This window comes from Chlorocebus sabaeus, chromosome 8, assembly GCF_047675955.1.
Source record: "Chlorocebus sabaeus isolate Y175 chromosome 8, mChlSab1.0.hap1, whole genome shotgun sequence".
Lineage (NCBI taxonomy): Eukaryota > Metazoa > Chordata > Mammalia > Primates > Cercopithecidae > Chlorocebus > Chlorocebus sabaeus.
In genome coordinates, this window is record NC_132911.1 from 25,468,552 (window position 1) to 25,492,495 (window position 23,944).

The following is a 23,944-nucleotide window of genomic DNA, read 5'->3' on the forward strand; positions in this document are numbered from 1 at the left end:
ATTCCCATATTGCAATCTGAAAACCAGGGCCCAGGTAAGGCGCCTTCTGAGACCCCCTTCATGCTCACCGGCCACAGCCTATTTCCTGTGCACCTCTCCAGAGTAACAGCCCGAGAGCCAAGGCATCATCTGCCAAGTAAAATAAGACAAGACCAAACAGATGGCCTTGGTATCATTTTTTCTAACAAACTGTACAGTATTGAGAAGCAGAACAGGTTAGGTGTTAAGAGCAGAACTTTGGAATAAGACATCTAGGATTCATCATAGCTTGGTGACATTAGGCAAGTGACTTAATTTCTCTAAGTAGCAGGATCTCAACTATGAAGTTGAGATACTCATTGAACTGTCATCACAGACAAAGGTGGTGATACTCGAGCCTGTAGGACAGAGCCTTGCCTTACGTACTTAATAGATGACAGATGTGATTATTGAACTACTGTCGTTTTTGCTTATTATTCTGTCTTATGATAGAACTTACAAAAGACTTCTTAACCAGCTGTCTAATGTGTAGCCCAGGTTCTGCAAAGAACCACAGGAACAATAGTGAAAAGCTATGCTCATTTACCCCTATGTCCTCACACATTGTGTTTTGCCCTGGATTCTGTGGTTGGTGCACATTTGACAGTTAGAGACAATGACCTTTCCACCCCCAAATACCATGCTCTGATATCCTCTCCCTGCATACTCGCTGCCACCTGAAGTCAAGACAGCCAAGAAGTCTCTGCACAACCAGTCACTGTGGTTCTATTGGGTGCCCCTACTAGGATTATTTTTCTGCATTGCCAGTTCTCTATGGAAAAGTCTGTGAGGAAAACAGAGGATCTCTTCTCCTCTTCTCTCTGCCAAGCCTGGCATACTTCCTCCAGGTCTCAAACCAGTTAAGACGCAACTGGACTTTCCCTAATGAGCCCTGTTCTCATGTGGCTCTCACAATTGTGCAGCAGCAAGTTGCACGTTAGTAAACCATGGTTGGTGGAAAATAGACCTGCAAAGTCACATGTGCAAAGAAAATGTGTTGTTTTTCAGAGCCCTGAGGTTGTTTGTGCTGTGGTTGGCAGTGGCAACCATGGGGGTGTGGCTAATTAACCAGGTACACCTAATAATGGGCTTGGCTCTGTCATGGTGGTGTATCCTTGGATACAGAAAATGTCAACCGTTGGACTATAGACCACAGAGTGTGCGCAGTGGGGCACGGGTGGAAGGAGGAAAGGTTTTCTGGAGTCTCCTGCAGGACTCTCCCTCTAGAAAGTTCTACATAAGAGTAAACACTAATATTGTGCTCCTGGTGAACGGACCCAGTCTCATAAGAACCCTCCCATGAGTGGAGTGCTTTATAGGCCAGAAAGCCTCTCCAACAGCCTCAGGAGCAGAACTCAGGTTTCTCAAACTCATTTCTTTGTTTAAAATACAGATTCCCAGACTCTGTCAGAAGAGTATGATTTGGTATTGTCTGGAATGGTGCCAAGCATAATTCTTATGATCAGCCAAATTAGGGAAACACCTTTGGGTAACAGCATAATTGGCACCAGAGCTTTACAGATGATGGAAATGAGGCTCAGAGAGGTCAGTGATCGGGTGAAAGTAGACACAAGCAGTGAACCACAAGGCCAGCCCCTGAAGGCAGCGCTTCCGGCTGGTCCAATGCATCTCCTCTCAGATCCTGTCCTGCTCACAGCACTCACTCTGCACCTTTTAAAACCCTCTAGGTTTCAAGTTTTGCCTTTTCCTCCAGAACCTGAATGACTTTTTGTCCACCTTGCCATTGGAGCTGAGTGGTTCGTCTAGGCCTACGGTAGCCTAGGAGCACTGTCCTGCAGTGAAGCGGCCCAGGCGCCCAGGGTGCGTGGGTCAGTGCTTCAGGGTGGCTGGAAAGACGGGAGGGCGTTGTCCTTCTCCTCCTAGGGAAGAGGCCATGGTTCTCCAGGTGACCAGAGTGAAGACTCAGCTCTGAGGTGGAACAGCCCATCAGCAGGTTCCTGTGGAAGCACTGATGGTGGATTAAGACGCAATTGGCTTTTCATGTCAGTAGCTGCCAGTTCAGTGGGAAAGACAGGAGGCCACCAAAGCATTTCCTGTGGGGTCTAGAACCCTCCATGGATGACATCAGCTTCCTGTTTCCGCCAACTCAGGCGGTACTTCGCTCAGTAGCCTCGGGGTGGAAGTTTACCGAGAGAGTGGCCAGACTCCTGAGCCATCCCTGATAGCATTTGTAGTTTTGATTTCTTCTTTATTCGTGAACGAACAAACTCCTGAGTCCCTCCCCTCCTCACCCCGACTGCCCCTGAAGGCCCTTCCTTCTCAAAGGCGGTTTCTGGAAGAAGTACCACCAGCTATCAGGCTAGAAATACTTTGTACCTGAAAAATCAAGTTTACTAATGTGCATTGTTTCAGTATTTAAACGTGTGACCCTATATTGTGCCATACTTTATTCTTCTAAGTTTTTTTTTTTTTTTTTTTTTGAGACGGAGTCTCGCTCTGTCACCCAGGCTAGAGTGCAGTGGCCGGATCTCAGCTCACTGCAAGCTCCGCCTCCCGGGTTTACGCCATTCTCCCGCCTCAGCCTCCCAAGTAGCTGGGACTACAGGCGCCCGCCACCTCGCCCGACTGGTTCTAATTTTTAAATTATTTAATTGTACTAGAAAATAGATACAAGTAAGCAACATGAAAAAAATTTAAATAACAACAACACTGAGAAACCACCATTGTTAACACCTCCGCATGCAGAATTCTGTACCCTGCTAGGGTTGCTTGTAAAACTACTCATTTTTCATATGTCTAAACATTGGGTCATACCATGCAGACTATTTTAAAGCTCCTTTAAAACCCGTATCACAGATGCCTTTCATGTAAATAAATATCCATCCATGGCATTATTTTTAATGTCTCTAAAACGGTGTAGAAGATGTTCTCTTATTTGTTTAATGAATCCCCTAATGTACAATGAAGATATTTTCTTTTTTTTTTAATGTAGTATGAAAGGACAAGCCTTGAGTATTTATTACCTTTGTTTTTAACATAATGTTCAATTTGCTTACATAATTTAACAGCAAAATTGCTGAAACTTTGCTAGTTCTTGTGAGCCTGTGTGAGCTGACTCCAGCATGTCAACGCCTCTGTTCCTCCTAGTCGCCAGAACTGTATGCTTCCCCGTATTAGTCTAGATGTGTTTCCTCGGTTGCAGGATTATTTCAGAAATTCCCTACTACAACTTGTTTGGTTTTAAGATTCGCACTGAGGATACTTTCAATTTTTCATTATAATAAACTCCCATGAACGGTCTTCCAGCAAACTCATTTATTTCCTAGGTAGACATTTCTAGAAGTAGAATTGCTGGGTCAAAGGGCACATACATCTTCAGGTGTTCTCTTATGAAATTTACACTCCTGCAGTAGTATCTTAGTTAGTTATTGATGCCTACCCATCTCCTTAGAGCTCTATCACCCACGTCCAGGTGTGTCTTTGAAACACTAGAGATACCAGAGCTCTACATGCAGAAAGTGTCCTGGAACAACACCCACTCTCCAACTGACTTCAGAGACAGCCCTGGTTTCCTCCTACCCTGACCACATCTTTTCAGGCTCCTTCCCAGGTTCCTTCTGTCATCTTTAATCCTGCATGATGGTGTTCCCAAGGTGCCATATTTGGACTTCTCTACTCTTCCATGGCGATCTCATCTGGTCCTATGGCTTTAAATCCTGTCTAGAGTATCCTTCAGTAGTATCTTGCAGTAGTATCTTAGAAAGTCCCCATTGTCTTTGAATTTTGTCAACCTGAGTATTTTCATTTGTTTAAAAGAAAATCTTTGCCAACTTGATAGGGAAAAAAAAGGTGGTCTTGTTGTCTTAATTTGCATTTATTTATTAATGTGGTTGGGATTTTTTATTATAAAAGGTTTATTTGTTTACTTGTCTTCCTTCCTGAATTTAACTCTTGATGTTCATTGCTAGCTTTCTAGTTGGGTATTTGTCTTTTCCTCTTTAATTTCTAAAATACCTAACGTTCTCCTCTTTTTCCACAATGTATAACATAGCAGTTAACAAACAATAGGCACAAAATAAATTTTTTTCTGAATAAAGGAAAAAATCTTTTTATAATTAAGATAATAGGCCACATAGAGCAAATATGTTCTCAGGTTGTCTTTTCCCTTTAATGCCTGGCATATTGACACAAACATTTTCCTTTTATGTAATCATATCTTTTGCTTGATGGTGCCTGTCTTTAGCCTCAATGTACACAAGTCTGAAAATGATAATTACTCTTTAAATCTGTGATATTCTGAAATGTCTACATTTTTAATAAAAATATTTAATTTGAATACATTTTAGTTTATATGCTATGAAATTTAAAATCTAACTTTCTCTTTTAATGCTTAACTAGTTGGCCCAGCACATTTGTTAAGCATTCCATCTTTTCTGCGTTGACCTGACCTGGCTTCCCTTACCTACTAATACCTAAGTATTTATACCCTTAATGTGTGCAAAGTGTTTATTTTTTAAATGTTCTCTTCTGTTGCATGGCATTTCTGTATGTTCCTACAAAGCCCCATATTCTTTTAATTATTGAAACTTAAAATAGGTTTTAATGTCTGGCAGGGCAAGGGCCTCTCATTTTTCAAAATCCTCTTTTAGCACCTTTCCTTCCCAGGTGAACTTTTGTAAAGTTTCCCCAAACATTTTGTTGGTATTTTGATTGGCACTGTGTTAAATGTATTCATTAATCGACATCTTTACAATATTAAATCTTCCCACCTCTCCACCAGCTGGAAGTATTTTGTCCTTCCTCTGAACTCCCTTAGCACATTATACCTTAAAAAAAAATCACTTTCTAAACTATACCCACCCAATTTTTCAACTCTGAAACCTGAGCGTCGTCCCCTCCCTCCCCTCCCCAACCTTCACCCCATCCAATCAATCAAGTTGTGTCAATGCTACCTCCTAAATTGTATCCACTTCTGCCTGTCCCCACCGCCAGCACTCTGCTCCAAGCTACCATCATTTCTGGCCTGGGCCACCCCACTGGCCTCCAAGTGACCTCCCTGCGTCCAACCTGGCTTCCAAGCTATCCTCTGCACTGTAGCCAAAATGATCTTTTAAAAGGCAAATCTGATGGTGGCAATATTCCCAAAGCTTCCCACCGCGCTTGAAGAAGAGTTGAAAAAAACAAGCTTTGACGTGACCTGGCCCCTGCCCTCCCTTGCAGCTTGAATGCGGCCTCTCTTAAACTTATTCTTTCTGCTCTGTTCATAAAATATATCCAATGTTCTTGCCTACCCCAGGGCCTTTGCACATACTGTTTCCTCTCGTCTATTCTAAATCCCTCCCCATCAACTCAGTTTAAGGAGGTTCAATTCCCTTGGCATATGTTCCCAGCATCCTACACAACTCCTTTTAGTCCTCATCAGGTTTGCAATTCCTTGTTTAAGTCAGTCTCCATACTGATAAGGCTAAAGGTAATGATACAGAAGTGCTGGCAAGGGAAGGGTATGGTACCTTTAAATGATACGGAAGTGGGGAACGGAAGTGCTGGGGAGGGGAAGGCGTGGTCCCTGGCTAGGGCTCCACCCCTGGGCCTGTGCCCAAGGACCTAAGTGAGGAGAGGCATTTTTGCTTTCCTGACCAAATGTTGCATTTCCCAAGACCATCCTGGCCTGCCATGCCCCCATCCTGTGCCTATAAATACCCCAAGACCCTAGAAGGCAGACATACATCAGCGGAGGAACACCTGGCCAGCTGGACATCCAGAGGAACGCACCGACAGGCACCGGCAGGCCACCGTCCGGCAGAACAACACAGAATGTGGCTGGGGCAGTCGGAGGAGAACCTGGGCTGCCAAGAGGCCAGGCGAAAACCATCTCCCTTGTGGCTCCCCCATCTGCTGAGAGCTACCTTCCCTCGATAAAACCTTGCACTCATTCTCCAAGCCCAGGTGTGATCCCATTCTTCCACTACACCAAAGCAAGAACCCTGGAATATGAAAGCCCTCTGTCCTTGTGATAAGACAGGGGTCTAATTGAGCTGAGTAACACAAGCCGCCTATGGAAAGCTAAATTAAAAGAACACCTGTAACACACCCCCACTGGGGCTTCAGCTGTAAACATTGACCCCTAGACACTGCCATGGGGTCAGAGCCCCACAGCCTGCCTGTCTGCATGCTCCCCTAGAGGTTTGAGCAGTGGGGCACCGAAGAAGTGAGCCACAGCCCCATCGCATACCCTGTGAGGGGGACAAGGGGACTTTTTCCATTTCAGTAATAAGAAGAATAATATAAATAATAAACCACTTTTTGACTAATAAAATATGGGCCATTCTGTCCACTCTCTCTCTATCCTAGGTACTTTCCATGAAGAGACCTGGCTGCACCAGCTTGTGAAGGCAGGCAGTGAAGTTTTTCAGGAACGTTGTGAGCTATTTGAGTGGTAGCTTGCAATCTGCCATGGTGAGAGTATTTGACCATGGAAATCAGTAAATGGTATAAACCCATGCTTTAAAAAAGAAAATCACCTTCTTCCTGAAGAGCCAGTTGTTAAACCTTTGCCAGCCCACCACAGTTGCCATGCACTGTATCCTTTAGTCCTCAGCTCTGTAGGTAGCCCATTTTACAGATGGAGGAAAAAGAGGTTAAGTCACTTCCCCAAGATTCAAGAACAATTCAGGAGGCAAGCCACGCTATGACTCCAAGGTATCTAATTCCAGAGCATGAGCAGTTCACCTTTATGTCAGCACGTTGTAATGTCAGGAAGGTGGGAGACACTGGTTTGACTTCTCTCCGATAGCCCCAGCATAGAGCTCAATGTTGACACAGCGAGCATTGCTCAATAAGTATACACTTCATGAAAAGTTGTTAATGTCTCAGCACATGAAGAAAACAGAGATATTTTCTGATATGACTTGCTAAAGTAGCATCAGAAAGACACCAGGCACGATGGCCAGAAGCCTGAATCTTTGTTCTAACGCCATCTTTAATTCAACAGGCAATTACTAGCAAATTACTTCTGCTTAGGTTTCAGTTTTCTCTTCTGCAAAAGAAGGACTTTGACTAGATGATCTGCATAGTGCCTTAATCTCTCAAATTATTTGAATTTACATATAACATAACATCTGTTATTTTCACAGGTGTATGGGCTCCTCTTTTGCTAGGTACTGTGTTTCCAAGATCTGTTGACCACAGCCTCCTCATTCTGTCCGGCAAATTCCTACTTTGCTTCAAAAATGTCATCTATTATTACCTCCTCTGGGAAGCCTTCCCTGATTGCCCAAAGCTAGTCACTCCCTGCATAGTGCCACTATAACCCTGTTTTTATTTTAGGGGCTGAATCTAATTATTATAATGTAACAGTAGCCATCTCCCCTTTTTTTTTTTTTTTAACTTTTGTCATCTCCCATTCTAGAACTGTAAGCTGATAGAGGTGTACTGATATTATTGATTTTGTGTGTTCAGAGCATGTGTTTGTTGAGTAAATAAATGGGTGACACTTCTACCTGGGTCCTACCTTCAGAAATTCATATCTAATTGGTCTGGGGTTTGACCTAGGCACTGATCATTTAAAGTGTGGCCAAGGGTGAGGACATCTTTTACACACGCACACACACACGTACACAACACTTGGTTCCAAATGTCTCCATCAATGGCCCTACTTATTATTGAAATTGTTCTTTACTTCAATAGAGAGTTGAGGATTGACTGCAATGTGCCTGTTATGATACCTACCCATCTCCTTATAGGCCAGCTCCATCACCCACATCTACGGGTGTCTTTGAAACACTAGAGATACCAGAAGCTCTACATGCAAAAAGTGTCCTGGAACAAGACCCACTCCCCAACTGACTTCAGGGACAGCCCACACTCCTGGTTTCCTCCTACCCTGACCACTCTTTCTCAGGCTCCTTCCCAAGTTCCTCCTGTCATCTTTAATCCTGCATACTGGTGTTCCCAAGCACCATATTTGGACTTCTCCACCCTATCATGGTAATCTCATCCGGTCCTGTGGCTTTAAATCCTGTCTAGATGCTGGTTGCTCATCTGCTCAACACCTTCCATGTCTTCCCATCCAAAGTCCTTGCCCTGCCTGACTTTTCCAACCTCATCTCCCATCACTCTCTTCCCCACTGACTCCACTCCAGCCACACGGGCATTCTTGCTCTTCCCCATCAACACCCGGCTCCCTCCCACTTGTAATCTTGCTCTACCCTCTACCTGTGACAACCCCTTCCCCCAGATTCATGGACTTCCAGGCACTTCTCCAGTGAATACCAGTGGACCAAACAGAAAACCCAGCCCCAGGGAGCTCCCGCGATGGAGGAGGGAATGTGGATGGAGAGGAGGACGGAGGAAGGAGAGAAGGGGGGATGGATTTCCACAGCTGGCCCCATCCTGGGATTCAGGTCTCTGCTCCATGTCCCCTCCTCAGAGAGGCCTCCCTAACCAGCCTGCCCAACCCTCCCTCACTCTCCTTCCCTTACTTCTCACTATCTGAAAGTATGTCACTTATTTTCTTTCTTGTCTGTCTTCCCCTGCATAATATAAGCTTTATGAAGATGGGGGTTTTACCTTCCTCCCTTCTATACCCCAGAGCTTAGAGCTGTGCCAGCCCATGGCAGGCAGGTCATAAATACTAGTTTGAATGAATGAACTACATCCCTTTGGAGTTGGAACAGTAATTTTTTTATTGTAACTGCAATAGAATCTCCCATAGATCCACAGAAAATAACACCTGAGATGTGCTTATCTCAGGACAGAAAATTCAAAGGCTAAATTTTAAATAAATAGACCTAAACATTACCTCTTTCCATCTATTCCTAATTGGTAGCTAGCCAGACATTGACATTTTAACAAGAGTAGGAATCAGAGCGCAAATGAGAGACTATACTATCTATAAAATAATATTATTAAAAATTTATAATATGCCTGCTATATTTTTTTGTTTATGTATTTCTTTCTCTATACTCTTTATTTTCTCTGTCAAAGTATAATACTTCATTGATCTTCCTGACTCTGGTTGTTCCCCAATTAACTCAGTCTTTATATCAACACCATTTCTTTTTTTGAAGACAATATCTTTGAGTTACTCTTCCTTGCACAGAAACCCTCATTGCCTTCTTATTTCCTGGCAAGTCAAGTCTAAATTCCCTTACAAAGCTTCTTTTGTTTTTAACTTTAAAAAAATGTGGTAAAATACACATAACATAGAATTTACCATCTTGATCATTTTTAAGTGTACAGCTCAATTGGGCTGAGTAGTTCACATTGCTGTACAACCACCATCACCATCCATATCCAGAACTCTTTTTGTCTTGCAAAACTGAATCTCTGGACCCATTAAACAAATCCCCAATTTCCCCTCCCTTAACCCTTGGTACCCACCATTTGACTTTCCGTCTCTAGGAATTTGACTATACTAGGTACTACATAAGGTTTTTAAGCTGTTTTATGCTTTGTTTCCCTCCCATGCTGATATGGTTTGACTGTGTCCCCACCCAAATCTCACCTCGAATTTTAGCTCCCATAATTCCCATGTGTTGTGTGAGGTACCCGGTGGGAGAGAGTTGAATCATGGGGGCAGTTTCCCCCATACTGTTCTCATGGTAGTGAATAAGTCTCACGAGATCTGATGATTTTACAGGGGGGTTCCCCTTTCGCTTGGTTCTCATTATCTCATCTGTCACCATGTAAGATATGCCTTTCACCTTCTGCCATGATTGTGAGGCCTCCCCAGCCATGTGGAACTATGAGTCCATTGAACCTCTTTTTCTTTACAAATTACCCAGTCTCAGGTATGTCTTTATCAGCAGCATGAAAACGGACTAATACACATGCCTAGCACATGTAGGATAAGTTCCAGTGTAAGTACAAAATGCATTGCCACAGCTGTCAGACGAGCTTTTGGTCCTGTAGGAATGTGCTCACCTCACCCTGTGGCCTTTGCCTATGTGATTACCATAGTGAGAACATTCTCCCTTTCTCTCTTTGCCCATCCGAATTCTCCCTGTCCTTAAATATGGTCTTCAATTTTCATATCTTCCTTGGCACCTCACCCCATTACTCTTGCCCATACTAAACTCTCTCTTTCTGAAACTCATAGTCCATTCATTGGAAATACCAAACATTTCAAATTTATGAATTCACCAGCTGTTCTTCGCAATATACCGTTGTCTCCTTCAAAAGTTTCTAAACTTCCAGATGGGGAAGGGATCATGTCTTACATGTCATCCATACCCTTCGCTTAGAAAAAGCAATTGATACAAAGTAGAAATTCAACAAATATTGACTAATATATGATTTTTACCTTCTTGAAGTTTTAAAATACTTCAAATTGCTCTCCAACATCACTGGGCAACTCTCTTGAATCTTTTCAAGAAAATGTAGTTACAGCCAATAACTGTCCATTGTTTAATCTGACCATGTGGATAAAAGATGGTTCTAGCATGGTTCCAACAGAGTTAAATTTGTAGAGGTGTGTTCCTGAAATGAGCTGCTGTGATCTCCCAGATCATGCAGAAGTTGCTTAAGTAAAATACTGATTGAGAAGTGAACCTTCACATCACCATTCAACATCTATCACTCAGCTCACTCTTTCCACACCAGTAAAAAGACCAAAAACATCAGGATGATTATAAAGTGCGGATACTGGGAATTAGCACAAAGGCAAACCAGAAGCCAGCCTCTCTTGGCATCATTTTCTCACCTACCTGTGTAAATGAACCTTCCTGGGGCTCCTTTGCAGAACTGTTTAGATTTATAAGATAATGTCACCTCCACCACGCCTGGGATGTGCCGGGGAGGAGTCTGTACTCTGATGGCATGAGGGGTTATTAGCTGAGGAATGAATAGGCAGGGAAATAAAATACCCATTAGACAAGCCATCACCAAGGACATACGGTGTATAGCATCTCCCACTACTGCTCCCCAGGGGCTGCTTTCTCTCTGCTCTACTCTGACTGTAGTACTTCTAGCTCCAAATGCACTCTGAACATCCCTGTCCTGTCTCTGTCTGTCTGTGTGTGTGTGTGTCTCTGTCTGTCCCTCTGTGTGTGTGTGTGTGTGTCTCTCTCTCCACGCCCCACCCCCTGCCCCACAACCTTGGAATTTCCTCTCAACTCAACCAATCTAGGTCCTTTATTTCTATAAGCCCAGCCCAAGTCCCTCTCACCTCCTGCTACCAACCCCACCCTCATCCCTGGAATCCTTTCCTCTGTTGAACTCCTATCCTGCTTATGACTTCAAATATTGATCTGGAAAGTTCCAACTCCAACTTAGCACTGTCACTGATCTTTTTGTAATGTTTTATATTATGATGAAAGTCAAACACATCCAATTTAGAACATTTGGAAATTATAGAAAAATATTTTCAAAAAATTAACATCATAGAGATGATCAATATCAACATTTGTTATGTTTCCAGTGCCCTTCTATAAATGTGTGCTATATAACTAGATTTTACATCCATAGGCACTGTTATCCTTATTTTTTTTCTGCTTAGTATTACAGTGTGATCATATCCTTCCTCCTGTATCATTTGAAGTTTTTCAAAACATTTTTTAACGGTGGAGTGATATTCCATCACTTTACAATTCTAGATTTCTAAGTTTTCACCATTTTAAATAATACTTCAGTGGATACTTATCTTCTTAAGAAACTCATGCCCGATTTGCTATGACTTCTATGCTTTTTTACCCTTGGTGTTTGTGCTGCTGATGCTCTAGGAATGACTAGTTTCCCAGATCAAAACAATCTTTGGGCGAAAGGAAATCAGAGTAAGCCTGATGCCTCTGCCTACCTCGCTCCATACAAGCATGGTCCCAAACACCACTTGGAGACCATCAAAAAAGTTGTCCCCAATGATGATGACCATGGCTCCTCCTGTGGTCCAGCCTTCACTCGGGCTAATGGCTTTGATGCAGGGGGTAGCTGAGAAGACAGGAAAGAAAAAGTCAGGTTTGTTCTTTCATGGGTGTCCAAATTTTTGGCTTCCCAGGCCCACGTTGGAAGAAGAAGAATTGTCTTGGGCCACATATAAAATACACTAATGCTAACAATAACTGATGAGCTAAAAGCAAACAAACAAAAAAGTTCATGTATAATTTTTGTGATATCCCCCACCACAGATAAGAAAAAGAATCTTTGCCTTCAAAGGATTGGACAACCACAAATAAACAAAAATGTCCTTGCATTCAAAGGGCTGGACACCATATATGGTTGAAGCTTAGAGTGTTGGGGATGGGCTGCTTTTGAAAGCTGTTGGTCATTCCAAGAAGTTCAAGCTGAGATTTGTTGACTTGCCATCATTCCCTAATTGGCTGTTGGTTTTCACCGAGTCATTAAAGCCTAATGAGTTGACCATTATGTATGAAAAAGTAAAACACTTAGGTAATTGTGCAAAGGGTGTTTGAAAAACCCTGTTGTTTTTGCCCATATTTTTATAAGTTGATCACACTGGAAATGTGTAAATCCCCTTTCTCTCCCCACCTCCTCTGCCCTAAGATGTTAAGATTTACAAGGCCTGTTAATGGGCCAGAGAGAGAGGGAGAAAGCAAAATCTATCATAGTTGAAGGCTTTTTTCAGCTCTATCAAGAGACAATTTCTAATCACTCTACTAACTTTGTAGGAAGGATTTTCCCCACTTCTTCCATATGCTCCAGGCCTCTGGACTTTATATCCCAACAGGAACCCAATATGGTTTTCAGGCCATAACTAAAGTCAATCCATCACTCCATTTCCAAAGTTGACAGGGTCAAAGGTAGAAGAGAACTTTGGCAGGACTCCAAAAACATGAGCCCCCTTTGAACAGCCAGTCAATCACATCCAATCAGTCAAAAGAAACTGGATGGGTTCCTAGTCCTGAACTCTGGGATTTTCTTCTCCCCTTTCAGTGCTCACTGTGGGAGAATTAACACCACTCCAAATTCTTTACTGATTCAATCATTTTCTTTCAGTTCATTAATTCCTGTTTACAATGATACAAGATACATTTTCAGGCTGAGTTAGCGTAGGAGGTGGGGGTTGGGTGGTAATATATAACAAAACATCACACTAGAATAGTAGCCTAATTTGACCATACATTCTGTCTTATAAGGTCTTTCTATACCACTGAGTTGGGGCGTGCAGAAGGAAGGGGAATAACTAAAATGGAATTTACTTAGATTTGTCAGTTATCTTCATCGATATACTTTAATTTTTTGGACAACTTGAAGTTTAACAGTTACCAGTATTTCTAATTACTTTAATGCACTTGGAAAACTACCCAGAACAGACCATGATTTCCTCTTGTCCAAGCAAACAAAAATCAATTAGCGTCAGTTTCTTTCCAAACATTGTTTTGTTTTGCCTACAATCTGTTTAAGGGCACATCTGACACTTATTCATATATGTCTGGCACTGCGGTGTTCCTGTTTAACTAAGATGTCATAGGCCTACGTTTGCCTGAAATGCCCGTCTCGCAAAAAGGAAAACACAGAACAGAATGGAAGAGAGTGGGGGGCATGAGGACTTGGCACGGGCTGGTAGACGTGTGGGGCTTACAGTGGAGCAGGCTGGAGTCCGTGTTTACAACTTCGTTAAGAAAAAAACCCACATGGTCCTGTGTACTTTCTCTTCTGTGACTGCGAGACATAAATTTGAAGTTCGAACAAGGAAATTCGTAGAGAATTTCATGTGTCTACTATGCTGAGCGCAGGCAGCCCTACCTTCTGATGGGTCAAGTCTTCTTGCTCTCCGTCCATGTTTGGAGTTGTTATGAACAAACATGTTGTCAGAAACAGCTAGGACGTGTCCATCCACGTTCACTGTTGTTGACAACACAACCTGCATATTGAAAGGAAAAAGGAGAAAGTGGGTGCAGTGGAATTAGTTTCACATAAAGTAGCAAATGCACCAAAATTCTTTTTTGCCACAATTCCATATAGCAAAGGGGAGACGGGACAGAACTTGGGACTCAACAGAGTTTTCTCCTTCTGTAATTATGTCAGAACTTTACAGAAAAAGTGACTGCCCTTCATCCATGCATTGTCAAGAATCTTTGCTCAAAGCACACCCATGTAATGAAGTGGAGACAATGGCTATCTGCCTGCTGCTTCCAGAAACCTGGTTCTCTATCAAAAGACCTGGACCACCACTGCCAGTAGAGCCTCCACCACAGAAAACTGGTTGTGTGCCACGTGGAAGCTAAGATCTACACACCAGCTGTAAAGTCACTTCTCCAAGCTCCGGAATGGGTTCTTGCACTTCAGACGGGTCCTGACATCACGTCCAGCACTGGGATGCTGGCTGGTGGATTGTCTGTGGTGTTGCTGCACAGTAAAGAGTGGTGGCAGTGATGCCTCGACTTTTGCTGAGAAGATAAGGTTGCCATAATTCAGTGTTGAAAATACAGGACGTGTAGCATCTAATGAGGGCGAGGGGAGAGGTGGTGTGGAGCAGTGGGAGAACATGGGTTTGGAGTCAGGAAGAACTGAATTCAAATCCCAGGCCTGCTGTCGCCTAACTTGCAACCATGAAAAACTTACTTAATCTTGTCTAATCTCAGTTTTTCTTATCTGTAAGCTATAAATAGCAATGTGTATCTCACAGTGCCTAAATGAGGTATAATGAGATACAGGCACACATCCCTAGTCCAAGAATCTGAAATCCAAGATTCTCCAAAATCTAAACCATTTTGAGCACTGACATGATGCTCAAAGGAAATGTTCATTGGAGCATTTTGGATTTTGGATTTTCCAGATTAGGGATGCTCAACCAGTAAATACAGGATGCAAATATTCGAAAACCCCAAATCAGAAGCCCTTCTAGTTCCAAGCATTTTGGACAAGGAATACTCGACCTGCAATACATAGAAAGGCTTCAGCACAGTGCTTTGTGTGTGCCAAACTGGGATGCATTCGTGTCCTAACTGCCTTGCCCATGCTGGGCTTGACCAGACCATAAGACAGATGACATTACTCACACACAGAGGTTATGCCATGGCCTAACCTCTGGGGGAAGTCCTAGAAAGAGGCAGATAGGAAATAGGTACCAACAGTTACAAGGCATGGTCCCTAACCTCAAAGAGTTCATTTTCTGGCTGGAGAATCATAGTTAACACAGGAAACAAGTAGCACAAAGATTGATATCGAATCAAGTTACAGCATGTGTACTGCAGATCCGGGTGGGGGAGAAGCTCAAAGAAGTGGCTATCAGCAAAGGCTGACCAAGCATAGCAGAAGGGAGAGGACCTGGGTGGAGCTCCCACAGAATCACTTGATCCAGAACACGAGCCACCCTAGACATGGGTCTACTTCTCAGTTCACATCGGTTATGCTTGGCCATTATTATTATTATTTTTGAGAAAAGAACAATAACTTGTTATATACATACTCACACACGTATGGACCTTTTGAGAAAGGGCACTAAATAGGTACAAAATGAAGAGTCGTGTTTAAAAATGACTCTTCCTGTCTACTCCCAAATTAAAACTGTTGATATTCTACTTGTATTTGTCCTCTCTTATTTATTAAATGGAGGGCAGGGGGCTTGATCCTGCCATATCTTTTTCTTTTTTTTGAGATAGAGTCTAACTTTGTTGCCCAGGTTGGAGTGCAGTGGCACCATCTTAGCTCACTGCAACCTCTGCCTCCCGGATTTAAGCAATTCTCCTGTCTCAGTTTCCCAAGTAGCTGGGATTACAGATGACTGCAACCATGCCCAGCTACTTTTTGTATTTTTAGTAGAGACAGGGTTTCACCGTATTGGCCAGGCTGGTCTTGAACTCCTGACCTCAAGTGATCCACCGGCCTTGGCCGCCCAAAGTGCTGGGATTACAGAAGTGAGTCACAGTGCCCAGCCCTACTTTACCTCTGAATATGAAGGAATGAGGCAGCATTTCAAAAACCTTTTATTATGAATAATTTCAAGCAAACAAAAGAAACAGGATAGCATAATGAATCCCCAGTACTTATCATTCAGCTTCAAGAATTGTCAAAATATCGCCATTCTCATCTCAGCTACAGTAGACCCCTTATCCAAGAGGTCGATGCTCTAAGACCCCAGTGGATGTCTGAAACCTCAGAGAATATCAAACCCTATAATATGCTTTTTCCTATACATACCTATGATAAAGTATAATTTATAAATTAGGCGCAGTAAGACATTAATGACAATAATTAATATTTGAAATAGAACAATTATGAAAAGATATTGAAATAAAAGTATGTAAAGGTGGTTTCTCTCTTTTTCTCTCCAAATGTCTTATTGTACTGTAACTTGGGTAACTGAAACCACAGAAAGTGAAACCTCAAAAGTGGGCGGGGCGACTACTATTTACCACCGCCCACTCCCAACCCTCTACTCAACAATGATAATCATCACAGATTTGGGTTTTTTTGTAGGTAAAATTTACATGCATTGAAATGCACAAATCTTAGCTGTCCCATTTACACTGAAATCAGGAAGTAAGACTATTTCCATCTCCCCAAAAAAGTTATCCTGAGTTCCCTCCCAGTCCATCCTACCTCCACCACCAGCAAAGCAATACTCTTCTGATTTTTTCTTTGCCCTAAAGAGTTTTTCAATGACATCTTTTTAAGTTATTACATATTTTTAGCATAATAGGTTTGGGAAAATCCCTAAAACCCATGAGTCCACAAATCATCTCATATAGTCTCACACCTTGAATGTGGTGATAACTTATGCAAAATTTTACATGAATAAGTGAGTGTCAGTCATCAAACCCAACAGATAATTGACTGAGCTTCTACTATGTGACAGGCCCCAGAGATTCAAAGAATAAACTTAAAGGAACCTCAGTTGTCATTCAGAAAATTATCAATATAATTGCTCACAATTCAGGAGTACAGCCTGTCTAGTGCTGGGTCTGTTTTCAATTGTGTCCATGTTAACATGTTACAATCTGGGGAAATTCCTTCCAGAAAGTTCCTATCACACAGTGGCAAACATTAAGATGGCGGCATCCGTCACTCCCCGCAAGTTCTCATGTTCTTATCAAAGTGATCTCAGCAAAACACAAGGTCATGTCACAGTCGAAGGGAGAGGCAGAGCCTCATGGTCACGAGGTTAAGATGAACACAAAGATAGTATTGCCTACCATCCGAAAATAATAGGAGAAGAGAGAGAAGAAAGAAGAATCAAACCACTCTTACAAATTGTGTGTGTGAATGCATTTTCAAAGACATAACTGTCATCTCTGGAAAAAAAAAAAAAAAAGAGAGAAAACAAGGAGAGGGCGCTTTGGGCTTTAATTCTTCCTTTTTTTCTTTTCTCTTTTTTTTTTTTATTTTTATTTTTTTTGAGACAGAGTCTTGCTCTATCACCCAGGCTGAAGTGCAGTGCAATGGCCTGATCTCAGCTCACCACAACCTCTGCCTCCCATGTTCAAGCGATTCTCCTGCCTCAGCCTCCCGAGTGGCTGAGATTACAGGCACCCACCACCACACTAAGCTAATTTTTGTATTTTGTGGGTTTCGCCATGTTGGGCAGGCTGGTCTAGAACTCCTGACCTCGTGTGATCCTCCCGCCTCAGCCTCCCAAAGTGCTGGGATTACAGGCATGAGCCACCGCTCCCAGTTGTGGGCATTAAGTCTTAATGAGCTTTCCTAGGCACACTAAGGGGAACCTGGGCCCTCTCTGAGGATTGCGTGGAGGTAAACAGCCTTCTCTCTGAGGTTGCTTTAATTCACTCCACAAGCTCCTTGTCATACCATCCATTAATACTCCCTACGCGTTCCTGCCACAAAATATGGGGCTTTCACGAGCCAGCTGATTTCATCATTGTCCATTTGGGTGGAGTGAGACTTAGTTCCAAAGTGAACATTTCCCGAATGACATACCCTGATGGTTCAGATGCACTTCATTATTTTCTATTAACAATAGAAATAAATTTTAATCTCTTGCTGGCTCACGCTGGCCTCTCATGACAGCTAGGGAATTAACCTGAATTATGTCAGTGTCTGCAAAATTTATTACAAGATTTTAAATTATGTCCAAATGTATGTGCGTGTGCATCTGTACATATAGATATGAGGCAAGTTCCAGGTTTTAATATTCCAAATATCTTAGATGGTGAGGTAGCTGGAAGAGCCTGCCAATTCAACTGAATTTGCAAAATGCGATGGATTTAATTCATAAACTCCGCAACAGGAAACCAGACCTGTTTGGTGGTTGTTTCTATACATAGAGACATGCACTTAAATACTGACTTTTACATACATTTGCTTTACTTCTGGAAGAATGAACTACATTATACAGGTGAAGATATATTTGGTACAGTCAAAACTTCAAATTTAAATTCCTTCACTGTTTACTGATGAACAATGACAACGCTGATATTCGTCTATTTGGAGAAGTTAAGATTTCTGAATGTTTTAGGACCAAAGGAAGTGGAATGCGCATTCCAACATCATCTTACTCCCAGGCCTTCCCCTTCCACAAGCCAACTTCTTTCCCCTAGTGAGTATTTCCTGGGTCACGAAGGCTGACCCTTCCCATCTGGAATCAATCAGTCAACCCCTGACAACTTCCTGAAACACCTCACTCCATTTCCTGTTCTCTCCCCCTTCTCGTTTTCCCCCTGGTTTGCTTCACTCTTCAAAACTGCAGGCCACAGCAGCTTAATGTTAGAGGGTCAGGCACAGTTAGACTCCAAAACACTACACAAGGACACCTTTGACCTTCAAAAATCTTTACATCTTAGCTAAACAAATCAAGGTCAACATTTCTTACCATTACCTTGTTAACTATTTGTATGCATCTCTGCCAAGGATCTTCTGATCATATAACCATCAATACCACTTATTCACCTAAGATCAACTGATCTGATTTAAAAGAAGCAAATGCGTATGGATAAAAGGTGCCATTTGGAGGTGCCTGAAACTGAAAATCACCAGCATTATATTAGCAAACATACGGAGAGTATTCCATACAAAGGAACTTCTATGCCTCATCGTCTCCGGTCACCTAGACCTGATAACGCGTCTTTTCTAAGGCTGTCAGACTCTATTGGCACTGCCATTCTGCTGGCATGGCCCTAAAGAATGCCAATTAGGAATACAGATGTCCATAATTTGCGTGGGATGGACCCCCAGTTTCTGCTGCTGACACTGGTGACAGTTTTCATTTATTTCTTAGAGTTGATATATCTGTATTACAGCTCAAAGCCTGCAGATCTGAAAACTAAGTCACGGTAAATAACAGCTCTCCTCAACTGATACATTTCAACGCAAAAGCAACAACCAATTTATTTAGGACAAAGTACCTTCAACCCAAGGTTCCAAGAGAGAGAAATCAGGATCAATTAAAATTGCTTGCATTTTTTTTCTAAATAAAAGTGCCTTTCGCTTTCTGCCATTCCCTATTTTGTTTTGATGTGATCTCTCATTTTTATTAACACCAACTCAATAAACAGACCAATTGGAGAGTGACGGTGGTAGGTTCCATTTTAAATCATTTAATTATATGGCAGTGTTAGTTGGTTATACAGAAATAGAAACATGAATAAAAAGTCTGTATCTTCCCTTGAAAAATACAAGAAAGTTTTAAGAATGGAATCTACAAATACGTTAGCTGTCTTCTACCAGTACTCAAGAAAACTGATCGGTTTTCTCAAATTCTATTTTTCTTCTCATTACCCAAAAGTTCTCCTCACTCCAATAATTTATACAAAGCAGGAGCTGAGTTGTAAAGGAGCCCTTTCCTGCTCATAAAAGGTCACAGTGGGAGTCACCCTTCAGGTGGACACATCTGTTAATCTGCCTGAACAGCTAATTTTCCAATAGAGGAGTTACTTCTTTAGTTATCAGAATGATAGCATGTGCCATGGAGGCTTTTACCAAACTGACTTATTCCCACCCTTGGGTTATTTTTATGCCTTTCTCTAAAATGTCCTTGGCTTTTTGCAACACCAAGCGCGCGCGCCAGCACGTGTGTGTGTGTGTTTTAAGTACTTATCCTTCTCAAAGCTCTAACTTTATGATTTAGTTGAATTACATAAGTCTGAGGAATGGCCAGTTGGGCCCTACTCCCAGCTAGGCTTTTTCAGCTCCTACCCAGGTGTTTCTACAAAGACCCCAAGTCTCATACAAAGAGGCTAAAAGAAAAAGAGAAGTCAAAATGAAAAATGTGTGGAATGACCAAATGATCTGCTCTTTGAAACAGACGACAATTCCAATGTCTGCAGTCACTAGAGAATAATTACACTGGTTAGAAACCTCCCCATATGGGCCAGAGTCCTTGCTTTGAAAACACACCAAGTTCTACCATTAGTCAGACACAGTTCCCCACCCTTTCAATGAGGGTCATGCACCTCCTAGCTGAATGTGGGGCCTTTGGTAGTTTAATCTCAGTAAAGCTATAACACGTCGCATTTATAGCACACTCCATGTTGAAGACTCTGATACCCTACTTATGAATGTGCATACACTCAGCTAAATAAAATGGTCTCAAAAATTCCTGTTATTTTGCCAAGAATGGAAAAAAAAATTCTTTATGACATTTTACATCTGGAAATGGAATTAAATTCATGATGTGCTTTTCCCTTATAACTGTTCAGTTGCCATATATGTTATTTCAGCTTTCCCAAAGCATAACTGTTATGTGGGATTTTATTTTCCACCTGTGGAAGGAGGAAAGGGACACAGAAACCATTAAAGGGACAGAGAAAATCAAGACAGACTTCTGGCTATGGCGGGCAACCAAGCTGCAAGTCCATATTGCAAGGAGAAATACACATCGGGTTTTTACACAATCCCAAATTCTCATCATGGACAAGGTGAGTCTAATGACACAGTTTTGTCTAAGCCTCCATTAATTCAATCCAGGCTAACAACAAACAAATGGGCTACTGCAGTTTGTTCCGCCCTACCACTTTATTCTTGGCACACATATTTTCAAGCCAGATTTAAGGCCCAGATTCTTCTTTGTTACGGGACTCCAGAGTCTCCAAAATTACCTTTAAACACCTACCCCACAAGCATGGATTTTGTCATTTTCTTTAAAAGGAATTCCCAGAATTCTCAGCAATGGTTGTTGTTTCATATTCCCAAAGGCTAAATTTTCTGTTCAGTGAAGGATCAAGTCCCAGACAGGAGAACACAGAGTTGACTGCCATAGAGACAGCTGTGAGAGGTTCTGGACTACTCCAGCAGAGAGGGGACTGGGCATCAATGGTATTACTCCTGAGAAGATGTGTTCTTTTCCTTTTTTAAAAAACATACATATTTTTAATTCTGTCAAGTTTAAACTGATACACTTGATGACAAGAATATAAATTAAACACTGGTCAAGGTACTCAGTTTTTAAAATAATTTAACTATTTTACTTTGTGTGTGTGTGTGTGTAATTTCAACCTTTATTTTAGATTCAGGGAGTACCTGTGCAGGTTTATTACATGAATATGTTGTGTGACACTGTGGTTTGAGATACAAATGATCCTGTCATCCAGGTAGTGAGAATAATCCCTAATAGGCAGTTTTTCAGTCCTCTCCATCCCTTTCTCTCCCTGCTGGTAATCCCTAGTGTCTATTACTCCCATCTTTATGTCCATTGGTACCCAATGGACATCCTCTTACAAGTGAGAACACACAATATTTGGTTTTCTGTTCCTATGTTAATTTGTTTAGGATCATGGCCTCCAGCTATGTCCATGTTGCTGCAAAGGACATGATTTCATTCTTTTTTGTGGCTGTGTAGTATTCCATGGTGTCTACATACCACATTTTCTTTATCTGATCCACCATTGATGAGCATCTAGGTTGATTCCATGTCTTTGTTGTTGTGAATAATGTAGCAATGAACATACAAATGTGTGTGTCTTTTGGGTAAAACAATTTCCTTTCCTTTGAGTATATATCCAGCAATGGGATTGCTGGGTTGAATGATAGTTCGATTTTATTTTTTTCATTTTAACTAGAGAAGATACTTTCTTAAGGAACCAACCAGCACTGTGTTTCTGTCAGTCATTGGGTACTTTTTGGGACCCCTAGGTGCTCTGCTACATGCAATGGAAGCTTATAGAAAATATTGTCGCAGCCTCAAGGAGCTCACCCTGCAGTGGACAAAGCATAGCAAACACTAGACATAATCAGAAAATATTATTGCATGGTAATCTGTCATTGAGGATTGAGCTGTGTGGCCACTGTGTACTGTAGGGGCCCAATGGTGGGAAGAATCAGCGTGAATTGAAGGCAATCACAGCCATTTTCATCAAGAAAGTGAGATTTAAGAACAGGCCTTGAAGAATTGGGGGAGTTACACAACTTGAGGTTACTAAGATGATTATTCTGGCACCAAAAAAAATTCTAATTGGCATAAAGGAAGTAGTATGCCCAAGAGCTCTCTGCTGGTGTATTTTGGCCAATTTGGCTTTAGAGTAAACACCTTTCAGAGCTTGCTTTTTAAAACCCAGTTGAGAATTCCAGTGGCACTTAAAAAAAAAAATCAACTTTTCATGTCAGTGAGGAGTGTGAAGATCATTCATCTGCTTTGCAATACTGAATGTCCCTTCATTTTAAAGGTCACAGATACTTGCTAATCCCTCCCTACCTCATTTTATTCCATTTAACCCATTGCTTTTCCCATCTAAAATTTGTGCCAAGTGGGATGGTTATGGTCAAGGGCAATATTTTACTAGCGAAAGTTTTGAGAGCCACAGGGGAGCCATAACATATTTGATGCAGTTCTTTGTTTGGCTTGGGCATTCTTGCCTACGAAGCTCTAGCCTCAGGGACAGCCTGAATCACCTGTGGCCTATCAAAAATCAGGAGCACACAGGCCCTGGAAGCAGCTGAGGAACTATGCACTCTTACTGCAGGACTAAGAACACTTTGCTTTCCAGGAAGTTCTGCATTCGATAGCCCTGGAATGGGTTCAGGGGCAGATTGTGTCCAAATTAGAGTCCCTTAAAATATTTGAGCATTTAGACTGTGTTTCCAGCTAACTGAAGTCTGACATATCCTCTCCCAAAAGTTCCCCAGGCAACTACTGGTTTTCATTTCTCACCTTGCCCTTTTACAAAGAACTCAAAACTCATTTCCTGGGTAAGTCAGTCAAGATTTCTGTCACCCTGATTCTTGTTCCCATTCAAGGCATCAAAATTTAGGGGTGGAGGCGGCAGAAGGTTCTAACATCAGATAAAAGCTTGAAGTCACTCCAGAGAGCCTTCCCCAAGCTTACAGCATTGGACTGAAAGATCCTCCGACCCTCCAAGGTTTTTTTTTTTTTTTTCTGACTCCAAATAGATAATTATGATTTCTTAACTCAGACTATCTGGTTTGTTTTATCATCAGATAATAGACTCACCTGCTGATCAGAGAGGCCGTAAGTCAAGTGATTTCCATTATGTGCTTTAAAACTGCTGCTCAGTAGCACTGCAGATTTCAAATGGTAGATGAGATCACAGAGCAGCTGGAGCAGCTCTCACACACAGAAAGATGTGAACTGAAGAAACCTGCAGGCAGCTGGAGCTGTATTAAATTTTTACCATTTGGAGTTAATTTAAACTCTCGTTTCCCTCTCCAACGGGTGTGAGAGAAACATTCAACATTTTTTATTTAAGGAAAATAGATGGTGGTGCCATTAAAAAGTTTTATATAAGAGCTGGGGGTTTAAAAATCATAAGGGGTTGCTGGATGGAGCTTGGCTCTTTTCCAAGACATGAGTAGCCGTGCCCTTTGCTCTCGCGTCATTTAGTAAACCCGACTAATGGCTCGTGCCCAGCTGTGTGTACGAGGTGTCTTTGTCAGAGCCATTCATTTCCCCCATCGTTCTTCTGCAGTCGTCGCATCCAGCATGTTGCAGCAACAGGCATGAGGCCTCTCACATGATCCAACCACCCCGTGGATGCCAGTCAATCCCAACGGGACCTCACTTCCTTTCTCCATTCCCATCCGGCAGATCTTTCTGCCCTCGGTTCCCTTCTCTGCCCCACCGTGTGCTTCTTCTTGCTTTCTCACAGGCCCAGCAGAA

At 42.1% G+C, this 23,944-nt stretch overlaps 1 protein-coding gene across 1 annotated transcript in view; it reads right to left on the reverse strand.

Moving 5' to 3' along the window:
- EBF2 (EBF transcription factor 2) overlaps window positions 1–23,944 on the reverse strand; it is a 203,533-nt gene that overhangs the window by 34,592 nt on the left and 144,997 nt on the right. The window contains exons 8-10 of the mRNA XM_007961970.3: window positions 13,681–13,798; window positions 11,774–11,904; window positions 10,686–10,812 (exon numbers count right to left, since the gene is read on the reverse strand). Of these exons, the coding sequence (XP_007960161.1) occupies window positions 10,686–10,812; window positions 11,774–11,904; window positions 13,681–13,798 (376 nt within the window). The remainder of the gene's footprint in view (window positions 1–10,685; window positions 10,813–11,773; window positions 11,905–13,680; window positions 13,799–23,944) is intronic.